Source organism: Phocoena sinus, chromosome 2 (assembly GCF_008692025.1).
Source record: "Phocoena sinus isolate mPhoSin1 chromosome 2, mPhoSin1.pri, whole genome shotgun sequence".
NCBI classification, from domain to species: domain Eukaryota; kingdom Metazoa; phylum Chordata; class Mammalia; order Artiodactyla; family Phocoenidae; genus Phocoena; species Phocoena sinus.
Window position 1 is genome coordinate 97082827 of NC_045764.1, and position 20229 is coordinate 97103055.

Sequence of the window (20229 nt, forward strand, 5' to 3'; positions counted from 1 at the left end):
TGGGGGATGTCCTGCTTCCTTTTCTGTGATCTCAGCTTCCCTTCCCCACCGCAATGGGAAACAGTATATTTGCTGTAAGTAACAGTGTATTTGCTTATGGCATTCTTGGCTCCAAATACAGAAAAGCTTGACTCAACTGGCTTAAAAAGTAAAGAAAATTTATTACTGAGATAACAGGAGATGTGGCAATTCCAATTCAGGGACTCAGTGATTGATGTCCTCAGTCAGGCTTTTCCCATGTTTCTGCCTCCTCATCCTCAGGGAGCTGGCTTGTCTGCAGTCTAGCACTGCTCCTGGTTGCCAGATGGCCACAGCAGTTCATGCATCCCATCCAGATACAACTACAACCAGCAGAAGAGGGACTATTTCTTTTGTGATTCTTGATCAGCAAAGAAGGCCTTTTCCAGAAGCCTTTCAGCAGACTTTCTCGCAACTATTTTTGGTCCAATTGCATCATATGTCTACGCCTATACCAGTCACTGGTAAGAGAAGGGAGGTGCTGTGAGTGGCTTAGAGCAATCATGATGTGCCTCTTAGGGTTGTGGCTGGGGTTCTCTTCCTCTGAGGAAGTATACAGCCTAGGGAACAGTGGACACAAGCAAAAGAAATGCTGGGGTTGGTGGTGTGGTGACTGTCTGGTGGGTAGGCAATTAACAAAGGCAACTACCACAGATATTACTACATTTGCATAATGGTGAGTGGAAGAAATTTAAATAATAAAATAACAAACACAATATTCGCTTATTACAAACCAGGTGTTATTGTAAGATAGAAATGGGATTCTGTACATAAACAATATCATCAAGGCCTTTTCTAACGTGCTTTGAAGTAATGAAGATTTGGGGACATAATATGGTTATTAGGGGCCTTTAAAATTTGCAAAGCTGCCTATTTTACAGATACTGAAACAATATATGCCAAATAAATATTTGTTGAGTTGTGTTGAATGAATATTTTGTCCAAGGCAGTGAAGCAAGATATATTTTTCCTTTTCGCTTGAATACGATTTACTCTTCTAAATTTTGACTTTAAACAACATATACATATTTCAAGCAGAGTTAATATAGATAAGTTAATATATTATTATTTTATAGATAGTAAATGGAATCAGGGAAAAGTTTAACTTATAAATTGTCAAAACATTCCCAACATTTGAAGAACAAACTCATTTGAAATTATTATCCATTTAAAAAAATTTACATTTATATGCTTTTGTTGTTTATTGAGGTATAATTTACAGAGTTTTTTGGTGCAGAGTTCTATGATTTTTGACAAATGTATATACAGTGTGCAACCACCAGGATTAAGACAGAGATAGTCAATTTCCTCCCCTCTACTTTAATCCCTGGCAATCACTTCTTTGATTTCTGTCCCTATAGTTTTGACTTTTCTAGAATATTATAAAAATGGCATATACAGTATATAGTCCTTTAAGTCTGGCTTCTTTACTCAGCATTACTCTTTTGAAATTTTTTAATGTGTGGTGAGTATCTTTTGTTGGTTCCTATTTATTGCTGATCAGTATTCCATTGTATGGATGTACCACACTTTGTTTACCTATTCATAAGTTGGTGGACATTTGGCTTGTTGCCAGCTTTTGGCAATTATAAATACCATTACTGTAACTGTTCCTGGAGAGGTTTTTTTTTTTTTTTTTGCAGTACACGGGCCTCTCACTGTTGTGGCCTCTCCCGTTGCGGAGCAACAGGCTCCGGACACGCAGGCTCAGCGGCCATGGCTCACAGGCCCAGCCGCTCCGCGGCATGTGGGATCTTCCCGGACCGGGGCACAAACCCGTGTCCCCTGCATCGGCAGGCGGACTCTAAACCACTGCGCCACCAGGAAAGCCCTGGAGAGGTTTTTTAAATGAAAACATTTCATTTCCCTTGGGTAAATTGCTGGGTTATATGGAATGTATTTAATGTTATAAGAACTGCCGAGTTTTTTAACCAAGAGGCTATACCATTTTGCATTTCCACCAGCAAGCAATGTGTGAGAGTTTCAGTTGCTCCACATCTTCTCTCAACATTTGGTAATGTCAATTTTTTAACCTGAGCTATTTCAGTAGGTGTGTAGTGGTGTATCATTGTGATTTTAATTTGTATTTTCCTAATGATTAATGATGCTGAACATCTTTCCATGTGCTCGCATGGCATAGTCCTTCATTGGTGAAATGACTGTTCAAATATTTTCCTGATTTTTTTTTATTGAGTTGTTTGTTTTTTTATTATTGTTTTCAGAGTTTTAAAAATATTCTGGATACAAGTTCTTATTAGATAGGATTCACAAATATTTTATCCCAGTCTGTGTTTTATGCTCATTATGTTCATTTTCTTAACCATGTCTTTAGGAGATTAATCGATTTTTAAGATTCAAATTTGTATGTTCTAGGTCTGGGAGAAATAAAACCAATTTGTTTATGCCTACTTGAAGATTGCTTACATGCAGGGTTATTAGCTAAAATGCCTTTCAAAAACCCAAAAGGCCATGATAATTTTTATAATAGATTTTTCTCTGATATCCTAAAAAAATGTGAAGCAGCAATAACATTAAGGCTAAAATTATGAACTATGTTAGTTACAACATTCATAATTTTTTTTTTTTTTTTTTGTGGTACGCGGGCCTCTCACTGTTGTGGCCTCTCCCGTTGCGGAGCACAGGCTCTGGACGCGCAGGCTCAGTGGCCATGGCTCACGGGCCCAGCCACTCTGCAGCACGTGGGATCTTTCCGGACCGGGACACGAGCCCGTGTCCCCTGCATCGGCAGGCGGACTCTCAACCACTGCGCCACTAGGGAAGCCCAACACTCATAATTTTTTATCCTATAGGTTTGCCGCATGATTACTACATGCAACAGAAAATTAAGCTATAGAACAATGTTCATGAACTTTTCCTTATGGCTCATTATAACACTGTTATAATGTCAGAAGAACCAAAAAAAAAAAAATTACCAAGAGGGATTGCCAATGAGCCACTGGGATAACGTTAATTAAATAGAATATTAAGTCAATACTCTTTTCTTTCTTTTTTTTTTTTTTTACAATATTTGGACATTTTACTCTACTTATTGAGATAGGCTAGGATGGTACTGTGGTAACAACCCCCAAATCTTAGTAGATAAACACATAAAAGTTTACTTCTGGCCCCTATTGGGTGGTGGTGGTGGTGCTGGTGTGTAGGTTGCTCTGTTTAATCTCTCAGAGCTCACGAGGGTAGAGACTCAAATTTGGTTGGGTGGTACAGTAGGGGAAGAGAGAGAATGGAGAATCCTGCAGGCTTTTCACTGCCTCACTGACAGAGGTCTTATCCACTCACACTTCATTAGCCAGAATTGGCCCTGTGTAATCACGAAGGGGCTGGAAAGTATAGTCTCCTGTACATTCAGGAGGTCAAGGATAATATTGGTGAGTGCTAGCAATGTTTATCATATTTCCAAAAATAACATAAAAGATAAATTATAACCACCTTATTTAAATTAGACATTTTGAGACAGCCTTATTACTTACTTGCTGGAAAACCTTGAACTAGTTACTTAACTTCTGCGAGCCTCAACGACCTCATCTAGAAAAGGGGTAATAATGATAGCTAACATTTATTGAGTATATACTAGTAGCCAAGATCTGTTACAAGTACTTGACATATATATAATGCTTTAACGTTTTACAACTCCTATGCAGGAGGAACTTATTACCACCATTGTTACAGATGAGGCAGTCGGGGTACCAGGAGCCTAAGGAATTTGCTGATTCAGAAGGTTCATGAGACTTGGTTCTGATTGGAACCCAGGCATCTGGTGCTGGTGCTGCTAGGCTTCATGACTAGGCTATACCTTCTCTTTTGTAGGTAGTCATACCTGTTTGAATTAGATATGTATTAATTAGATTAATTAGATGTGTGTTGCATAGTAGGTGCAATCCTTGTCATTATAAACATTTTAGATGTGCTGGCAAAGACAGAAAGAGAAATTTGGCTAAGATGTTCAATAGAATAATCCAGTGAAAATGCTGTTGTTTTATGGGGGTGTGGAATGGAGAGGGAGATGGGAAAGGTTATCCCCAAATGATTGTCTATCTGGCTAAGTTTCTACCCACAGTTCTCTGCGGGGGCCCTTTGCTCTCTATAACAGTTTCCATCTTGATCTCAGTATTGACAATGATGTCCCTGGAGATTTCAGTTCTGGCATAGACACCTGACATATTTTCAGAGTTCTACAAAATAATGAATTTGATGGGGGTGCTGCAGAATAAATTGCTGGGTTCATCTCCTCTCTGAGGGCAAGTAGCTTCCATCCTAGCCCTCTTAGAGTTTCATACTGCTTAGGGATCAGTGTTTCTGGGTATGTCTTGAGCAACCAGTAACTTTGTTAGGTATTTTATTCAAATCCTCCCACTGTGCATATAAGAAATCACCAAGAATCCTGTTCTAGGAATTCAAAAGATCCGTCAGTTAGGAATGCTTTTGGGTGAAAGTAACAGAACACCTAAGGGGTGATTGTTGAAACAAGAGGACTTTGGCAGTGACCCAGACTCAATGACTCCATTACTTCTGTCTCTGGTGGTTTCTTAGCCTTTTGCTCACAGTCACAAGATGGCTACTGAAGCTCCAACCATCCCACCCTTATACCAAAAGGAAAGTGATGGCAGAAAATGGGCTTTCCTTTTATCAGGGAAGAAAAGTTTTCTCTGAAACCTCACAGTACGTGTCTCCTCACTGCTCACTGGTTACAGTGGTGTTGCATGCTCATTATTGGACCAGTTCACCGTGTACTGGGATAAAGCATCTTCCTCCAGTTCTTGATAAAAATTGTATTTTGCTAGAAAAGATAAAGGGGTGCGTGTGTGTATGTGTCTGTGGGTAGGCAATAAATTTTGTTTGCTGCATAGCCCTTCTCTCTCTTATAGGCACCCAGAACAGATCACTCCCTATATGGATTTTCATTCTGAGAGCCTATTGGCTGCTTTGGAATTGATCCCAGAATCATACTAGGTGGTAACATTGGACTCCCCACCCAAGATGGGGAGGGTCAATCAGACTGTCTTTGGTGAGCCTCCAGCACATGGGGAGTTATGGTTCCTACAGATACCCTTCTTCATCATATCTCCAGCTATATCAACCAATGCTTATGTGCTAGTTAGAATGAATGAAGTGACTATTTTGGTGATTCTGTGTTAATTTGACTTCAAAGAGTTGCAGACATAGATCAATTTTAGGCAATAACCAGATCAAGCCATTTCAGGACAGTTTGTATCAGTCTTCATGTTTTTAACAAGATACGATGCCAGGTTGAGTCCGATGCAAATTCAGTTGAAATTTTCAAGTTCAGTTAATGAAGGCGTCTAGATTATCTTTAGACCACACAGCCTGCTGCGCTAAAATGGGCCCATTGCAAAGTTATTCTCAAGGGCTGTTACTTCTGTTCCGCCGAACTTTTACTGTTTGTGAGTAAAAAGGGATGATAGTATTTTTGCTCTTCAAGTCTCCCTTTCATAACTTATGCAACGCATCAGCAAGAGTAGGGGCCACTGAGGGCACCATGAGAGTTTGCAGTGCACACCATCAGTTTCCTTTCAGTTGCTCTTACTCCACAGTTGAGGTTGGAGGGGTGGAAGGAGCCCCTGACATGCATGGCTTGGTATCTACTCTGCCAGCGTTTCATGAGATGCTACTAACCAACTATGAAAAGACATTCTCTGGGTGTTGATCACAGGTTAGTCTGGGCAAATGACACTACAATTTAATTTTCATGATTGGTATGCATTTAAACATTTTAATATTTATTTTTAAAATTGTATTTCAGTTTTCAGAAAACATAGAGTATGGAGAAAGAAATCATCCTCTTTAGGATAAGCATTTTTTCCAAGTTTCCTTTATTGTTGTTAAGTAAATAAATAACTTCTACAAAACTCATAGTCCAACTGGTTAACTCCTCTGTCTGCAAACACAGGAGCACTTCTTCACCTGGCAGGGATGCTGTGAAGCGTAGTTAATTGTTTGCAAAATGATCCCAAGCTCCCCGATGAAAGCAGCCACACTTCCCATGCCCGTTGTTACTGTTACAGTATTCTCTGCTGCCAAGGAGAATTGGATCCAGAATCTGCCTGGATTTAAATTTATTTATTTATTTAGTTTTGGCTGCGTTGGGTCTTCGTTGCTGCGTGCAGGCTTTCTCTAGTTGCGGCGAGCGGGGGCTGCTCTTCATTGCGGAGCGCGGGCTTGTCATTGCGGGGGCTTCTCTTGCTGCGGAGCACAGGCATTGAGGAAGACTGGCTTGTGTTCAGAGAGGGGCGCATCGGTGCTCGTTCAGTTGTTGGAAAATTGTTCAGCTTGCCTGTGATCTGATTAGGTTTACCTTTAGCGGTGGTGTGCTTGTCGGGTCTTTTACAAACCTGCCTCCAATAGGGTCACGAGAATCAATCAGAGGAAGAATCCAGGAACAAACCAGTCATTTCCCCAAATTCCTTTTTGCTTTGCTTTTTTTGTTTTTTCAGAGATCAAATTCAAACAGCATTTTATGCTTTCTTTCACTGAACTAACAGTAGCCTGGAGAAGGTATTTCAATCCCCTTATAGAAACTTTTTCAATAAAGTGCACTTTCCGGGGCTCATCTGGAGCACTGCTGGTTTGGGCCTTCAACTGGACCTGGAAGTGCTGGCTGGTCCCTGCGTTGTGCTCTCTCCAAAGTCGTATTTATGGCAAAGGCTATGGTAACTATCAAAAGAAACATGGGCCTTTGTTATACCGCAGAAACTAACACAACATTTGTAAAGCAATTATACTCCAATAAAGATGTTAAGGAAAAAAAAAAAAAAGAAAAAGAAAAAAACACAAAATAACGTGGACTGCCTCTGAGCTCCTCTGGAGCAGAGGAATGTTAAGCGAGACATCCGTCTGCAAAAACAGTCAACTAAATATGCCCACTGCCTGTTCCTGAACTTTAGGAAAAATGGTTTATACTTTTTTTTTTTTTAACATCTTTATTGGGGTATAATTGCTTAACAATGGTGTGTTAGTTTCTGCTTTATAACAAAGTAAATCAGCTATACATATACATATGTTCCCATATCTCTTCCCTCTTGCGTCTCCCTCCCTCCCACCCTCCCTATCCCACCCCTCCATGCGGTCACAAAGCACCAAGCTGATCTCCCTGTGCTATGCGGCTGCTTCCCACTAGCTATTGTAAATAGAGCTGCAATGAACATTTTGGTACATGACTCTTTTTGAATTATGGTTTTCTCAGGGTATATGCCCAGTAGTGGGATTGCTGGGTCGTATGGTAGTTCTATTTGTAGTTTTTTAAAGGAACCTCCATACTGTTCTCCATAGTGGCTGTACCAGTTCACATTCCCACCAGCAGTGCAAGAGTGTTCCCTTTTCTCCACACCCTCTCCAGCATTTACTGTTTGTAGATTTTTTGATGATGGCCATTCTGACTGGTGTGAGATGATATCTCATTGTAGTTTTTTTTTTTTTTTAACATCTTTATTGGGGTATAATTGCTTTACAATGGTGTGTTAGTTTCTGCCCCGTAACAAAGTTAATCAGTTATACATATACATATGTTCCCATATGTCTTCCCTCTTGCATCTCCCTCCTTCCCACCCTCCCTATCCCACCCCTCCAGGCTGCCACAAAGCACGGAGCCAATATCCCTGTGCCATGCGGCTGCTGCCCACTAGCTATCTACTTTACTACGTTTGTTAGTGTGTATATGTCCATGACTCTCTCTCGCCCTGTCACAGCTCACCCTTCCCCCTCCCCATATCCTCAAGTCCGTTCTCTAGTAGGTCTGCGTCTTTATTCCTGTCTTACCCCTAGGTTCTTCATGACATTTTTTTTTTCTTAAATTCCATATATATGTGTTAGCATACGGTATTTGTCTTTTTCTTTCTGACTTACTTCACTCTGTATGACAGACTCTAGGTCTATCCATCTCATTACAAATAGCTCAATTTCGTTTCTTTTTAAGGCTGAGTAATATTCCATTGTATATATGTGCCACATCTTCTTTATGCATTCATCCGATGATGGGCACTTAGGTTGTTTCCATCGCCGGGCTATTGTAAACAGAGCTGCAGTGAACATTTTGGTACATGACTCTTTTTGAATTTTGGTTTTCTCAGGGTATATGCCCAGTAGTGGGATTGCTGGGTCGTATGGTAATTCTATTTTTAGTTTTTTAAGGAACCTCCATACTGTTCTCCATAGTGGCTGAACCAATTGACATTCCCACCAGCAGTGCAAGAGTGTTCCCTTTTCTCCACACCCTCTCCAGCATTTATTGTTTCTAGATTTTTTGATGATGGCCATTCTGACTGGTGTGAGATATCTCATTGTAGTTTTGATTTGCATTTCTCTAATGATTAATGATGTTGAGCATTCTTTCATGTGTTTGTTGGCAGTCTGTATATCTTCTTTGGAGAAATGTCTATTTAGGTCTTCTGCCCATTTTTGGATTGGGTTGTTTGTTTTTTTGTTATTGAGCTGCATGAGCTGCTTGTAAATTTTGGAGATTAATCCTTTGTCAGTTGCTTCATTTGCAAATATTTTCTCCCATTCTGAGGGTTGTCTTTTGGTCTTGTTTATGGTTTCCTTTGCTGTGCAAAAGCTTTGAAGTTTCATTAGGTCCCATTTGTTTATTGTTGTTTTTATTTCCATTACTCTAGGAGGTGGGTCAGAAAGGATCTTGCTGTGATTTATGTCATAGAGTGTTCTGCCTATGTTTTCCTCTAAGAGTTTGATAGTTTCTGGCCTTACATTTAGGTCTTAAACCATTTTGAGCTTAGTTTTGTGTACGGTGTTAGGGAGTGATCTAATCTCATACTTTTACAAGTACCTGTCCAGTTTTCCCAGCACCACTTATTGAAGAGGTTGTCCTTTCTCCACTGTACATTCCTGCCTCCTTTATCAAAGATAAGGTGACCATATGTGCGTGGGTTTATCTCTGGGCTTTCTATCCTGTTCCACTGATCTATCTTTCTGTTTTTGTGTCAGTACCATACTGTCTTGATTACTGTAGCTTTGTAATATAGTCTGAATTCAGGGAGCCTGATTCCTCCAGCTCCGTTTTTCGGTCTCAAGATTGCTTTGGCTATTCGGGGTCTTTTGTGTTTCCATACAAATTGTGAAATTTTTTGTTCTAGTTCTGTGAAAACTGCCAGTGGTAGTTTGATAGGGATTGCATTGAATCTGTAGATTGCTTTGGGTAGTAGAGTCATTTTCACAATGTTGATTCTTCCAATCCAAGAGCATACTAAATGAGTTTCAGAAAAGCAATAAAAGCCAAGGTATCCACCTTATACTGATTTCTATATTAACAGAGAAAACACAGATTTTTAATGGTGCATATCATTTATTAGATGGATCATTCTATGGTAGTAATATTATCATTAACTATATCATGTATAATACAACTGTATGGTACCAGTTTTGTTAGAGCTCTGATGTATGATGTATTAGGTACTAATCTTATTTAATCCTCACAATAGTCCTATGTGATAGGTAGTTTGATTTTACAGTTGAAGAAATGGAAGATTTTGCAGCTCAGTTACTTGTAAGTGGAGAAGCAGGGATTCCAATCTGTTGTCAAATCGTAAGTCACAAGGTTCTACTGGGTGCAGTTCTAGAACATGATATACTGATCATTATTGGTAATGATCAGAAAAATTCATGATTTACTATTCATTTGAATATTAGTTATAGGAACAGAAGATGATAAAATAACATCTGTGAATTTTTTTTTAACAGAAGAAAAATAAAAATGTAAATCAGCCAGAGGAAAAATGTCCTAAAACTGTTTCCAAAATCATTCTTAGTGGCAAATCCTTAGGCTAAATGGCAATGTATAGAAACTCAGTGCGGGGAATTCCCTAGTGATCCAGTGGTTAGGACTCTGCGCTTTCACTGACGAGGGGCCCAGGTTCGATCCCTGGTCAGGGAATAAAGATCCCGCAAGCTGTGCAGCATGGCCAAAAAAAAAAAACGAAAAAAGAAAAAGAAACTGAATGCCACCAAATGATAAGGATTTTAGGTTACTAAAGTACAAATAAAATGGGAATTATTTCTGTCAAAGCAAAAGCTGATTTCTACTACAGAGATTAGGGAATCAGGGACAGGGCAAAAACAGTAAGGTTCAGAATGTTTATTTAAAAATATACCATGATTCTTTACTTTGTAAATACTAAACATAACTTAGATATTGGAAGTTCCTTCCAGAATAAATTATTAACCCCATGGTGGAAAGGACAGTGGACAGGAGGCTAGGAGGGACAGATTCTAGTTCTGCCTCCAGTTAGCTAGCTCTGTGACCTTGGACGAGTCACTTGACCTCTCCAGACTTCAATTTTTTCACCTGTACAATGAGGTCTCTGGTCCCTTCCAATTCTAAAATTCTCAAAGTCTATGAGTCAAACTTATCTCATCTTTGCTAATGGCTCAGTTTTACTTTCCACACACCTCTTAGGGAATTGTCAAGGAACCAACTGAAAAAGCAATTCAATTCTCACATGAGTTTCTTTGCTCACTCCATGCCCCCAAGCTGCTGCTGCTGTTTTTAACCCCTTTGTCATTGGGAAACACTTTCAAGGATAGTGGGGAAGCAAGTAAGGTGAAAATAATTTACCAAAAGACCAAGTTTTACATTTACATGCAATGCACTTATGTCCACCTTGCCATCTCGTTCGTTGTTCTGCTTTTCAATTACCCTCTGTTAGTTTGGATTGCTTTTTTTTTCATTTACTACAAAATCCTATTTAAAAAATTGTAACTTGGAAAACCAAGATGGATCCTTCTATTCAAATTAGCAAGGAACAAAATATTTTTAGATTTTTACCTACTAATTTTCCATGTGCAACGACTGTCACTATTTTAGCTGACAGAATTAATGAGCTGATTCAATTAAAAGGATTTAGGAAAATTATTTATGGCTTAATGGTAAGTGTATTAACAAAACCTCCATTACCATGTACAGCATACCTATCTCTTTCATCCTTGAAAATATTTTAAGATTTCTTTTTGGGAGCATATTTTAAAACAAATATAACAAGTATACAATAACTACTTTATAAAAATGCCCTGCACTAAGTAGGAAATTGATACCCACATGATATAAAGACCATGAAAGAGAAGGAAGGCACAGTCTGCAGCTGACCTTGAAACCCCAAGCCTGTTTTTACCAGGAAAACAAACAAGAAAACTAAAAAACTAATGAGTATGTGAGACCATCTAATAGGAGACAATCCTCAAATCTCACGATCCTCACGCAGAGCCCAAAGTATAGAAACCCAATTTTTTTTTTTTTTTTTTTTTTTGCGGTACGCAGGCCTTTCACTGTTGTGGCCTCTCCCGTTGCGGAGCACAGGCTCCGGAGGCGCAGGCTCAGAGGCCATGGCTCACGGACCCAGCTGCTCGGCGGCATGTGGGATCCTCCCGGACCGGGGCACGAACCCGTGTCCCCTGCATCGGCAGGCGGACTCTCAACCACTGCGCCACCAGGGAAACCCGAAACCCAATGTTTTTCATCAATAATGTCATGTAACTTGTAGGCGTTTACTTTACTGAGAGCAATAATTATCTGCGGCCTTCTAAAGTGTTTATCTTGAGTTTTAAAATCATATTCCTATTGAAATATTTTGCTTATATGAATTACTAAACAGATCTCAGCCATGGACAGATGTTATTTCACTTGATGTTATAGAACCAGTGAAAAATGTTACTGCTTATTTTATTACTCAGGGCCATGAACAAGATTATGAGTTCTGTTCCAAATGCTTAGAATGTACTTATACTTGCACTAAACATGAATGACCTAGGGTGGGAATTGAAACTATGTGGCATCTGTGTGATCACTACCCACTCCAAAGATTAGTGCCCATAATTGATCACAACCCTATTTCCCGCTGAGCTGAACTCGGCCTCAGAATCCTTCTCTATAGCGGTGGATGCAGCTACCACAAGCAAATAGAAAACTATTTGCTGCCTGAAGTCTAGAAGTAAAATATCTTATTAAAAGCCCCATAGGTTTGCTTCTTTCCTTATTACCCTGTAAGTGTCCTCCCTGAAAATTTTAAATCTTTTGTTTTCATTTTGACAAGTAATGATATATTAAAAAAAAAAAAAAAAAAAGACCATTTGGGACTTCCCTGGTGGCACAGTGGATAAGAATCCACCTGCCAATGGAGGGGACATGGGTTCTAGCCCTGATCCGGGAAGATCCCACATGCCACGGAGCAACTAAGCCCGTGCGCCACAACTACTGAGCCTGTGCTCTAGAGCCCGCCAGCCACAACTACTGAAGCCCGCGTGCCTAGAGCCCGTGCTCTACAACAAGAGAAGCCACTGCAATGAGAAGCCTGCATACCGCAACGAAGAGTAGCCCCCGCTCGCCACAACTAGAGAAAGCCTGCATGCAGGAACGAAGACCCAACGCAGCCAAAAATAAATAAAATTAAATATTAAAAAAAAAGACCATTTATTGCACATTTTTGAATTTCCCACAGCACCTCAAACACTTCTAAACACACATTAGGGACTCTATAAATACTTGTGTCTTGAAGAGTCTAAATGCTAGAAATACAAGATGGAAACATCCCACAGAGCCAAAGAGGACCCAATCACAGTGACGTCTGTCCTGGGCTTCAGTTCTCTCCAGACACTCACAGAAGGAATCACACACCAAAACGGCCCCAACAAATTAAGTCCTGGGAGAGCAAAGGAGAAACATGGAAATTCCAGTTCCTTTTGTGTTATAAGTTTTCAAAATATGAGGAAATATGCCAAATGCCTTTGATAATATACTCTGAATTAATGACTAACAGGGAAATGCCCCCTGAGCAGTTCATGGACAGTGTCTCTCCCAAGTCAGATCCTGTTGGCAAATGACCAAAGAACCCTTCTCTCCTGAGCCAGCAGACACTTCTATGGCCCGGAAGCACTCTGATATCAACTCAGCATTATAAAAGTGAGCAATTAAAAGCACCATTTGCAGTTAATCTAATAATTCCACTGAATATCCTCAAACCTGTGTACAAAACATATTTTATTTGGGACCCTGACTTGATTTTAGGGTAAACTGTTTCTTAAATAGAAATATAAAGATAAGCCTTAAGCTTTTTTTTTAAGAGAAACAAAGATAAGATTTTAAAATGTTTGAGTTAATTTAGCAATATACTGGATAAACAATAAGGTAGTAAGGCTAAATTTAAGGCAAATGCAATGAAAGAACATGAATTCCCCTTAAGACTAAATATCAAATAGTCTGGTTGATGAAACTGCTGTATTTTAGGTTTTGAGGGTTTCTAAAGTAAGTAATTCTCTAATTAACACCAAAATATATGATGCTTTTCTCTGATTCCAATACATAACACCCAGTTTTCAGCTGAAGAAAATGAGAAAGTTAAAATTAAAAAGGCCCAATTATTTCTTCAATGCAAGCGAGAACATATTTAATATAAATTTAACAGTCATTCATTTGTGCATTCAACATTTATTGAACACCTGCTCTGTGCCAGGAACTCTGTTAGCTATTAGGGGTTAGAGCGGGGAACAAGATATAGTTCCTACTCTATGGAGCTTACAAGTGAGTCAGAAATCTTGCCACTAAACAACTAGAGAAAGAAATATGTCAACAATTGAGATAAATGTGGCACAATCAAATAAAAGGCTCTTGTTTACAACTTTCAGTTTACTTACAAAACTATGGTTTCCTACAGAGGTCATTTGGATTATGTAAATTTTGATTTGCCCTATAAAAGAAATTTCAATTAAAATTAAAAGATAGAGTCTCCTGGGCTTCCCTGGTGGCGCAGTGTTAGAGAGTCCGCCTGCCTATGCAGGGGACACGGGTTCGTGCCCCGGTCCGGGAAGATCCCACATGCCGTGGAGCGGCTGGGCCCGTGAGCCATGGCCGCTGAGCCTGCGCGTCAGGAGCCTGTGCTCGGCAACGGGAGAGGCCACAACAGTGAGAGGCCCGCGTACCGTTAAAAAAAAAAAAAAAAAAAAGAGTCTCCTATAGATACACTCAATTGTAATTTCGGATTGTATCTGTGTTGAATATAAAAATGACAAAGGCATTTTTTTTTTTAAAGAAAAAAGTGCTATTTATTCTAGAAATGCTTTTAACGGAGGCTGTTTCCAGGGGAATTCACTGCTTTAGGTTAACAGTTGGTGGCTTCATGTTCAGGCCTCAATTAAACTCTGAACTTCCATTGTTATCACTTAATTGACTTGGTTATATCTCATGTCAGCATTTCCAAATGACCTTCCTTTTAAAAAATAAAAATTACCTGACATAGAAGCATTGTTGCAGCAATCCCACACTGTCTTCATGTATGGCTGGGCCTAGAATCTGCTTAGCTTATCTACCACTAGGGTACCTCCCATCATCCTTGCTTATAACACGAGACAGCTCCAGGTACATGCATGTTGAGGGAAAAGAGATGAAAAATGAAATCTATCTATTATCATGACTATTATTAAGATGACAACTAAATCCACTGATATCCACTTTATTCTAAGACAGGGAGTTAGTCTTAAATACCTTGCATATCACGATTAAATATTGTCAAGTTATGCTTATTTTAAAGCAGGATTATGTGCATCTTTTCCTTACAAGTGTCTCCGAAGGTTTAGTTGTGCTAGTTAACCAGATGGAAACTTAAATCCTTTTTACTTGTACATGAGACAACAATAAGAACACGTTGGGTTTCTTTAACTAATGAGTGGGATTTTATATAAAGTAGGTATGACGCCAAGATGCAACTCTGCTAGACTGAAGCAAATTAAGGCATCAAATGAGCGTTTCCCCTCCCCCTGCATTGTGGAAAAGTTTTAAAAGTCTTTTTGAAGTACTTTGATCAAGCTTTGAAATCATTTTAGTGGATGACTATTGTATGAAAACTGTAATTTATAGTCCTTGACCTAAGCAGCTCTTTGTCTCACAGCCACATTCAAAACAATAGCAGGAAAGTGAAAAACACAAGGGGAACCCAAGCTGTTCTGGTTATTATTTAATTCATAATTCCATCTTCCTTAATCTTTCGAATCCAGGCATGTTCTTAATAAAACATCTTCAGACTGTTTTTACTATATATAGGAAGGTTAGTTTGGGGTAATACAGTTAGATGGTCCGAACTTTTGTCACTGCGACCCTTCCTTAACCTGAGAGTGACTTACCAGGCAGGTCCAGAGAGGCACCTCTCTATAGTGGTGACAGTGCAGGCAAACTCCTATTGTTTGCCTTTTATTTCCTCTCTAGTTAAGCTGGCTTTGTTCCTTGACCCTAACTCAGAATGTGCCAGTTGGGAGATTTTCTTCTCCTGTCCTATTCACAAAATAGTTATACTTTTGAGGCAGCTTGCAGATCACGTGGAAAATGGCAAGCTGCCCCCAACATGAACGAGCTAGGAGTGATTCTCTAACTAAATCACAGGGACATTTTACTATTTAAATTTGTAATTTTAATCAGCTGAACACCACCATTCAGCCTGAAAGTATCTGTAAACCTCACATGTTCTTTTGGCTCCTTTTGCCAAAACAGTTACTGACACACTAAACCTCAGACCATATTTGACCCTGTAATATCTTAGTTACAAGTTTTATCACCTTCAGATGCCAAAGATGCTTAGGTGTGCTTTTCCCCAGAGAGCTTAGGTCAATTGTTCTCCCCCAACTTGGACTCCAAAAAATATATATGGATCAGGACTCCGATGAGCTGCATTTTGGTCCTGGGATCATTTTCTAGAGAGAAAAAGAGACAAGGGGTAGTGAGAGAGTGCAGAACGTGTGTCCACGTGGAAGGAAACTGCAAAGGCAGGAGAAGGCGAGGACAGCTGGGAAGAGGCAGGAAGTGAGGGGAGTACAGCACATGGAAGATCTAATTCAACTGAAACTCCAGGTCCTAGGGCGGAACAGGTTAAAAAGAGCAGACATCTCAGCCATCTTGGTTCCAGAGAGGAAAGGAAACACTGGGTGTAGCTCCTCAGGGAGGGGTGAGTGAATTAACTGTTCACTTGGGGGCTGTGCATTAATTAGTGAGGCCCCCCCAGGGCCCATTTAGTGGATAACCTCATCCAGGGCTCTAAGCTATCCCCTGGAGGCTTCAATGAGTGAATGCACCCCCCAAAGACGGACAATTTATCATCTTCTTCCAGGGTGGAATCAAGCCTTGCCAATAATGAGCAGGTACACACACTGATGCTTAAAAGAAAATGATTCCCTCTGGAGATCCAGCTTTCTACTCTGCACCCCTGAGCCTCCCTTTTATATATGATTTTAGGAGTGTTCAGAAGAGTTGACATACATCTCGCCTGAAGCAAAAGAAAAAAAAAGAATTCTCACTGTTTTTTGTTTGTTTTTTGGGTGGAAATGGGGTGGGGTCTATGAAGTCACCTGAAATATCGGAGCTGGATCAGCTTTGTTCTGAGCTCATGCCTCTGCATGCTTCGAACAAATAGGGTCTCTTGTTTGTTTGTGAGAGCAGACACTGGGCACGTCTATATATGCAGAGAGAACATCATTTAGTTTTACGTTTGTGCATATACTCCTACTTTCTGACGGCATAATTTATTAACACAGTTTGCAGAAAGCTCCATAACACAATATTTGACTTTAATGTTAATGTTCTAACGATGAGAGCAAAAAAAAAAAAAAAAAAGTTGTCACCCCATGTATACCCTCTAGGGCTGATGTTTACACTGTCTAAATTTAAAAAACAAGTAAACAAACAACACATACAGATAGACCACAGATAAGTATTCCTTACATAAAAGAGGAACAAGGAGGATTTCAGCTTCCAGTCTGGGAACGCTAGGCCCCTCACCACACTCTTCCAACTGAAAAATAGTAGACGTTATAATCACATTAGTTTTTATGTAGAATAAAGCTTAGTTTTAAATAACTTGTAACTTTATCATAGTACGTACAGTCTACTGCTGGTTCCTTCCCCACTTTTCAGGGCCAGATTTTAAAACCCCATTCATAAAGAGGAGGTGGTGCCCTTGCCAGAGAACACCGGTGCCTTCTCCTAACACATTATGTCAGGGCACCAGGTAGAAGAGCAAATTCTGAAATGCAAGCACCTCTTTCATTTTTTAAATTTATTTGTGCACCTTCATCATAAATTTGTTTAATATAAAACAAATCCTTGACGAAGGTTTAACAGGGTTTTCAACATCTGTGCAGATAAATGTAATTTATTTCTAAAGAAGAAAAAGCAGTTTAGAGCATGCCATGCAAACTGCTTTTAACAACATTTTAGTCTAAAATGTGTGTGTGTGTGTGAGTGTGTATCAAGACAACAGCAGTGGTTCCAAATCATCCTATTTTACTCATGAAACCTGCATGGTGAATTTTACACTGAAACAGAAGTTTGCCTGATGCCGCCTTACTGTTTCATCTTCTTCCTCTTTCTTTTTTGTTTAATGCAACTTGCAACAGAGCTAAAATCCATGCCTGAACCTGACATGTTTGTATCCTTCAAAAGGAAAGGCAGTAGGCAGATTTCTGCAAATCTTCTTAGGTACAAAATGAACAAAGTACAAATGGTATATTTAGTCTTTTGAAAGAACCAAGCAATATATATAACTTGAAGGTGTTTGTAAAAGTTACATTTTTACTAATATTTCCAAACTCATTCAACATTATAAAGAATATTATGTTTTGTCAACATGAGGGCAGATATTTTACTAAGTACATTTTTGGGTATGGATTAATTTTTCACCTTCCTAAAAGATAGGTTTATAATGAATTTACTGATGTTTTCCTTTAGATTGAAATTTGGTTTGCAGTAGAAAAAGTGAATAAATGAAAGTGAACAAATACAAAACTTCTTTTGCTTACTTGAAAATTGCTCTAGGTTTATTTTTGGTACACTTAATTCATTCAAAGCCAAACAATCCTAATGCCTAAATTATTTGAGTGTTATATAATTATGCGGTATAAAATGCAGATACAAAGCAGAGTACAGAATGCGCTTTTGAAAAAGTTTACTCATAAAAATACTGACTACCATACATACTGACAACTAGTTACGTTTAAAAATAAACTCTTGTCAAGGCTGGCACCCAGCTTCCGTCGTCTGCCCTCAGCCCCCAATCCAAAGGAGTGTGGTTTCCAGACACAACGTAACTAATGCTTTTAAATGAGATAAATGGAAAATGTTTGGTGCTCAAATAAGTATTATAGAAAGAGGAAATTCTCATCAAGTATATTTTTTTCAGCTTGGCTTACTGCCACAGAAGTCAGGAAACCATAAAGACTGGAGAAAACAAACGCAGGCTCCCAGCAAGGTCTGCCCTTGCAGGTGAGAGCGAAAATCTAGTTGCAGCCTTCACGATTTCGGCTTTGCTGGGACTGTGCTAGGTTATTCCATGACAGTAACGCAACCCTGGGTATCCGTAAGTGTACATGAAGAGAAAGGGGGAGGGAGAGAGAATGAATGGAGGCTTACCAAAAAAAAAAAAAAAAAGAGGGCGATTCAGTAACTGGGAGGAAAATTGAAAAATGACACCTTTCAGTCTCCGCATTTTTTCTTTTGTTCAGTATATAAGGAGAAACCATCCGGAAGGAAGAAAGATTATGACTATCTATAAACTAACTGTTTGACAGAGACAGAGATGCTGATAATGAGTGGGCTGTGTCTGTAGTTCTTGGCTGTTCACATGAGCAAGGGGTGAAGGAAAACAGAAACTCTTGATATGTTTGTCTAAAGAGGTAGTGGTGTGACTACGGGCAGCGAGAGTTCAGCTGAAGTTCAGGGCAGATGCTGCCAGGAGTTTACACTGCAGGAAAGTAAAATTGCTTCCGGATTCATCTTTTCCTCCCAGCTTCTCTTCCAGGATCATCAGGGTCAAGCAATGCTATGGCATAAGGTGACGATGTTGGTGGGGAAACAGGCTTGGAGCAGGATGCCCCTTTCCCGGTTACAGTCTAGCTCCTGGATAAATCCGTACCAGTAGATGACTAAGCCTGGCCCAAACCTGCAAAAACATGAGAAAATAACATGCACACATAGTATCAACATAGTTCCAGAAAAAGGTAATCTTTGCAGCATGGATAAGATGATTAAATGACTTTATTGTACAAAGTTTTTGTTTCGGTTGCTAGATTATGACTGAAAGTAGCTGAACTTACACCAAAGAGCTTATTTCATGCAAGTGTCACCGCCTTGGACGGATTTGTTACCTTTCTTTCAAGGAACCTGAACTATTTCACTGCTCTAATTACCTCTCAGTCAGGTGTTGTGACGACTTAGCTGATGAAGGACAAAAGCAGAGTAGAAACAGCATTGATTTGGGCAGCACCAGGCTTGGGATTTTAGCCTCTTGACATTTAGAGGCACTCTTTTAAAAGTTAAACCTACCTATTTTCAACTAAGGAAAAAAAAATATTTGGAAAATAATTTAAAAAAAATCAACAGCTCAAGGTCTTCTTCTGGCTATAATGCTCTATTCACGTACCAATAGGGCCAGAAGTTCCTTCTGTCATTCATTCTTTCTAGTCTTAAAAACAAAAAACAAACCAATATGACAACTGGGATCCTGCAAAGAGTTCTCTCGGCCCCTTCACTCTCTGCATTACAGTCTCTCTAAGCGTGAACATGGCATGAAATTTGGTCGTAGGTTCTCATCACGAAAGTAAGGAATAATGCCATGTAGAGTTCTGAAAAAGTCTAGACAGATGGAGGCTTGAAACCTCAATGTTTCTAAATTGTGCCTCCGAATTATCTCCAATTTGGTTAGCGGCTCACTCAGGAAGTAGCCAGCAGGAAGTTGAGACCTCTAGGCTGGGTTCATAACGATGTAATCACTATCAATCACTGTGCACACAGGGATGTTTTGCACATCAGTTTCACGTTTTTCCTACCGAGAGTACTTAATTAAAGGGCAGCTCTACTTTTGGTGTCGTGTTGCAGGAATTTTACAGTGAAAGCATAAATTATGAACGTTGGGTTAGTAAAAGGATGTCTAAAAACAGAACTGCTTTCTGTATTCTGACATTACAGCAGGCTGAACCACGCTAGGCCAAAAAGCTTTTTCCTTCCATGATTTATTATATGCTGAAGTGTACTTGCCAAACCTAACAGTACAGGATGGGCTGCAAGATACTGTATGCACAGAAACAAGTTCAGTTGGATGTCATGGAATAGTTTATTTGCCAAGCTGTACACGAGATTAATTAAAACTTTTGTATTCCCTCCATGCAGGGATAGAATCATGAGATGTTGACTCATCAACT

At 39.5% G+C, this 20229-nt stretch overlaps 1 protein-coding gene across 5 annotated transcripts in view; it reads right to left on the bottom strand.

Annotated features, from left to right (window-relative positions):
- Window positions 1–543: 543 nt before the first annotated feature.
- C2H15orf41 (chromosome 2 C15orf41 homolog) overlaps window positions 544–20229 on the bottom strand; it is a 237149-nt gene continuing 217463 nt past the window's right edge. Inside the window, exons 11-15 of one of the 5 annotated variants that reach the window (XR_004348728.1) lie at window positions 18503–18971; window positions 16757–16826; window positions 16384–16487; window positions 14280–15732; window positions 544–578 (exon numbers count right to left, since the gene is read on the bottom strand). Coding sequence is in view for 1 of the 5 variants with exons in the window: in XM_032624738.1 (XP_032480629.1) it covers window positions 18842–18971 (130 nt within the window). In the remaining 4 variants the exon portion in view is untranslated. Of the gene's footprint in view, window positions 579–9686; window positions 9953–12447; window positions 12696–14279; window positions 15733–16383; window positions 16488–16756; window positions 16827–17583; window positions 18972–20229 lie in introns of those variants that run through there. The other 4 variants (XR_004348727.1, XR_004348725.1, XR_004348726.1 and 1 more) reach the window with 4 other exon arrangements.